Source organism: Ptychodera flava, chromosome 2 (genome assembly GCF_041260155.1).
Source record: "Ptychodera flava strain L36383 chromosome 2, AS_Pfla_20210202, whole genome shotgun sequence".
Classification (NCBI taxonomy): Eukaryota; Metazoa; Hemichordata; class Enteropneusta; family Ptychoderidae; genus Ptychodera; species Ptychodera flava.
Window position 1 is genome coordinate 25,725,241 of NC_091929.1, and position 4,688 is coordinate 25,729,928.

General features: G+C 39.9%; 1 protein-coding gene across 1 annotated transcript; it reads right to left on the bottom strand.

Annotated features, from left to right (window-relative positions):
* Positions 1-444: 444 nt before the first annotated feature.
* LOC139149571 (uncharacterized) lies at positions 445-2,519 on the bottom strand. Its single transcript, XM_070721396.1, has 3 exons — positions 1,922-2,519; positions 1,355-1,580; positions 445-818 (listed from the first exon to the last, which is right to left on the bottom strand). Exons 1-3 carry the CDS (start codon positions 2,378-2,380, stop codon positions 445-447), a joined length of 1,059 nt encoding a protein of 352 aa, XP_070577497.1. The 5' UTR covers positions 2,381-2,519.
* Positions 2,520-4,688: the final 2,169 nt, after the last annotated feature.

Sequence of the window (4,688 nt, forward strand, 5' to 3'; positions counted from 1 at the left end):
CCATATTTTCATGATGCATTGTTTGGTCTACATGGATACCATAATCTGCAATTGAAGGGATATACTTGGACCATGTCCAAGTAACAAGTAAGGCCATCTCTTCAATGAGCGTAGACTGATCCTCTTCACTTGGCAGAAACTGCTTCAGTGGGACAGCCAACGGATTTGCCTGGGGCTTATCATCTGGCAGATGATGACCTGCAACCCTGTTTTTATAGGCAACTAGGTGGTAGAGATGGTGATCTTTGTTTTGATTGGACTGTGTTATCTGTCTGACATGATGTCTGATATCAACATTGTCCCCAGTGAAAGAGTATCCAGGGTGCATCTGTTGTCGCACTTGTTTCAGCTCTTCCTCTAGGGCTGAATACTGTAGAACTGTGTCCGGTGTAGTGTGGTTATTAGTCAAATCTTCATCTGCATGTATCTGTTGTAATTGGCATTCTACCTCTCTTTCTCTCCTTGACCAATGTTCCACCTCGTTCTTCCAAAATATTCAAGCATGGAACTGGTACATCCATATCCAACGCAAACATACTGTGCAGCCAGCTGTTCAATTGCCACCTTCTTGAGCCCACCCTTCTTCATCATTACGGAATTCAGCCTCCTTACAGTGTTGAGATCATCATTATAAATGGAAATCACGTGTGCTGCAGCAGACATTACCTTAGGAACAAGGCTTTCCCCTTTCTTAAGTTTGTTTCTGTTCTGACTTGGATTCTTGGTAGCAGCTTCGAGGATCATAAGGAATAGCGGAGTACGATCTTGTAATTCTTTGAGGAGATTCGCCCAGCTAAAGTCACGCAAACTGTCAACACCTGCAGTACATGAAGCAAAACATCAACACAGAAAATAATCTATTTTGTTAAAACATGTCAACACGAAAAATACCTCTTTTGTTGTGAAAAATAATTCATTTTTCCTTTTTAACATTTACGCCGGCAGTGAATTAAACACTGATGTATTTATTACTTTTGTGACAGACATATCTTTTGAAAATTATCAACTAAAATGTCACTCTTGCAGTCGATCAAAAAATACACTACCTACAGCACAAGAAAGCAATTATATTTCAAACCTTAGACAATCTTCCATTACATAGGAATTCTATACTGATCTTCAGTTTGAATACCCCTCTGCTAAAAAGCAGAAAGTAACATAGTACAAAGCATAGACAGTAGAGTTTCTCTACTGTCTATGTACAAAGCTAGTTCTTTAGTAGTTGTTGAAAAAATCCGTTGTCACTTTAGCGTAATTGTTTATCTAGTGCATTTAGGCAAATAAGACAGAGTAAACATAACTATTTACTGACAGCATTAGTCAAATAAGACAGAGTAAACAGCAATTTTATTACCTGCATATCTCAACAATGATGGGTTCGTCAAAGAACACAGGCCTGCCAATTCTGAATTGATTTTGCAGCACAGTTGTTTCATTATGGCATCAGTCAGCTGACAACCACTGAGTAGGTCTTTTGCAGCATTTTCAGCTGAAGTTGTCACCATTTTCTTTACAAGGTTTTTGATGTTATGTTGTGGCTTGTATGTTCTGGTTCCCGAGGTGGCATACTTAATCATTACCTGCGAATTAAAATGATGGAGAACGTATTTATAATATTATCAGCAACAATGCTTTCATGAAGATTTACGGGACATAACTTTTAGTTCTGTTTCTTGTTGTACAATTTCTCTGTGAAGTTCGCCGTCTTTTATTTTTGTCAGTGGTTTTTCTGCTTTGAGTTGCATCCCATCATCGTACCTTTCATTCGCCACAATGACGCAACGAGGTAATGAAAGGGAAACATACACAAACTGTTTGAACGAAAATAACACTAAGAACACCGGCAAAATAAACGACTGTTGGCACGTGAACAAGTAAGGGTACCTTCCCGAAATGACAACAATAGACACACGAAACTCACCAGGACATCGCCATCGACCATATCAACTGTCTCACACCCCGTCGATGGCGTCTGCAAGTCTGCGCTGTACTTAGTGTTAGTAGCGTCGAATAGGACCCTTTTGCTGGGCCTTTGGTTTTCGCAGGGAACTAGCCGCTTGACAACTTCTTCTTTGGTCCCGATAGTTGATCGTGTTGATTTGAACTGCTGTCGGAACTGCTGGAGGTGTTTCAGCAGAGTCGATGCCCGATTGCTGCACGATCTGCAACTCACATGAGTGTGCAGAAAGGGGTCGAGACTTGCACCGACGGCAAACTCTATTTCTTCACAGGACGGTGTCTTTTTTCCATCCTTGAATAACCGGCGACGATTTTCGCATTTTGCAACATGGGCCCCACAAACAACACAGATATTTTCACGCGTTTTCGGTGATACAACAGAGGTCGTGCTGACTTTTGTGGGAGTGATCGCACTCGACATTTTGTCAACAACGCCATGTGAGTTTTATGCACGTCTCGTTTGGGTCAATTGGTAACTCCTCCCAATATGTAAAATTTAGTGATGTCATCTTATGAATAATATATGAGCAAAGAAAACGTCATCTCATGAATAATTTATAGCAACGCAAACCCTGCAAGAGTCCAAGTCTGTGATTCCGGGTGAAACTCAGCTGTATAGCGTTCACTCCACTCATCGCGTTCACCCCACTCATCGCGTCCACTCACGCGCGCGCGCGTTTCACATGAAAGCAGAATACAAATCATTGCGTTCACTCCACTCAAACATTCACAAATCACAGACTTGAACCAAGTCTAAAACGTTGTCAGTCTACAGATGATGGCCTAAATTTAGTAAACGCTGCATAAGATCAAACACTCCTTGCCTATAGCTTGCTTCGCACGGTTTTAGGTTCTCTTTGCCTGAAACATAAACAAATACAAAATTTTTAGATGTTTTAAAATGTTATGTACTTTGTGTGAATAAGTTTCAGTACGATAATCCAAGTACAAAGCCATGCCTTTTTCATGGTGGCATATTCTATGAATAAGAACAAAACTTGATATGGACTAAGGAATTACTATTACATCTCTCTCTCTCTCTCTCTCTCTCTCTCTCTCTCTCTCTCTCAGGGTAGTGCAAACATGTTGCAGTTACATATTTCAAATACTAAAATATAACAGTATGTAATACACTCTTTATGGAAATCTGCAAGGTATTAGCACCAGTTTGTTTCAATAAAATTTATACCACAAAGAATAACTTTGTACAATGCTTACACACACTATCTGTATCCTCCTTACATTTGAACAAGTAGCTAAATAATTCACCTTTGGCATTAGTATCCATGAATAAAAAACATTCAAATTAAATTAGATTATGAGGGATATTTATATAAAACTATAATAATACAAAAGACAGACGGTCAGTTTCGCCTGCAATAGGCCTACACATCTACAGTCAGTAGGACACCTACAGTAAACCTAAAAATGCCCTAAATGTCCTATCTTTCATCTGTCAACGTCTGTCTTATCATCTCTGTTGTTGCTCTGTCATTTCCTGGTTGTTTTGAGGTTTGTCATGTTTACTAATAAACATCGAGCTATGCCAAGTGTCATCATCGATACATACATCTAACTGTACATTGCAAGTTGTCAATTATAAAGAGGAACTAGCCTACCTTTTCTTACTCTGCGCTGCCGTGGGGCTGGATCACTTTGAAGGCACGGGTCGGACTTCCAGTTGCTCAACTGGTGGCTGAATTTCTTCACCGTTGGTGTGGTCGTAGGCCGCCATTTTGATCTACTGCGATGTCCCGTTGGTCTTATGTGCGATCTGCACTTTCTGAGCTGCTTTCTACTTGGCTTCGGTCAAAACAATCCCCCAAAACACCCCCGTCTTATAACGGATCAAAGCGTAGCTGTCGTCGGCCGCCATTTTTAAATTCCTGTCAAATTTCGCTAACAATCGCCGCTTAGATATCACAAACTTGACGAAGCTGTTCGTATGTGAAACAGTACGTGGTTGTTTAGAATGTCGCATTAGGTCCCCCTAGCTTTCTGACTCAGTGTTGTATGGCTGGCATTGCAATTCAGGCCGGGAAAGGAGCTGACGTCAACGTATTGCAAAATCAGGGGTCAAAAGGTCATCTTGCGGCACTTTAGTGCCGAACGGGGTTCAGAGGGTTAAATACTATTCAACCTGATATATTGCCTTCTGTGTGAATAAGTTGTTGCATAGAGTACATGAGTGAATGTTTGTGCATTCATATTTGTTGTTAAGGATTTCATGTGTCTTTAAAAAGTTTATTCATAAAATACCATACCTACAAAGCAACCAGTAATTACGCAAATCAAGAATACAGGATGTGCTCTCGCCATTCTTATACGAAAGTATTTCAGGTGGGGATTTAGCAGACTGGTACTGTGCATTGACATCTTTGCCACTTGATTGATTTGGTGCAGTAAGTGTGACTTTGAGACAATGGAGTACATGGAAATTTCTATAACATAATGACTAGACTGAATGTACAGGTTCCCCTCACGAACATTCTTACTCATTCAACAAACGTTTACACACAAACATCAACAAATAAATTCAAACCAGCAATTGAATCATTTCAAATAAACTAAACTGACTTTGGTTCATTGCCATTTCATAAGATAAACCAGAAACTGCTTTTTGCAGTGTTACCATGTAAAAAGACATGAAAGGTGCACTTTAAAAACCAAACAAATGGTTGATCTGTCATGTTCAATTTCAAATTCAATATTTGAAGTTTAAAGGGGGG

Coding starts and splice junctions, on each gene's coding strand:
- LOC139149571 (XM_070721396.1), bottom strand. CDS start 2,380: ATGTCGAGTGCGATCACTCCCACAAAAGTCAGCACGACCTCTGTTGTA. Junction 1,581..1,921: donor TGGTCGATGGCGATGTCCTG/GTGAGTTTCGTG, acceptor TTTAATTCGCAG/GTAATGATTAAGTATGCCAC. Junction 819..1,354: donor ATCATTGTTGAGATATGCAG/GTAATAAAATTG, acceptor CATGTACTGCAG/GTGTTGACAGTTTGCGTGAC.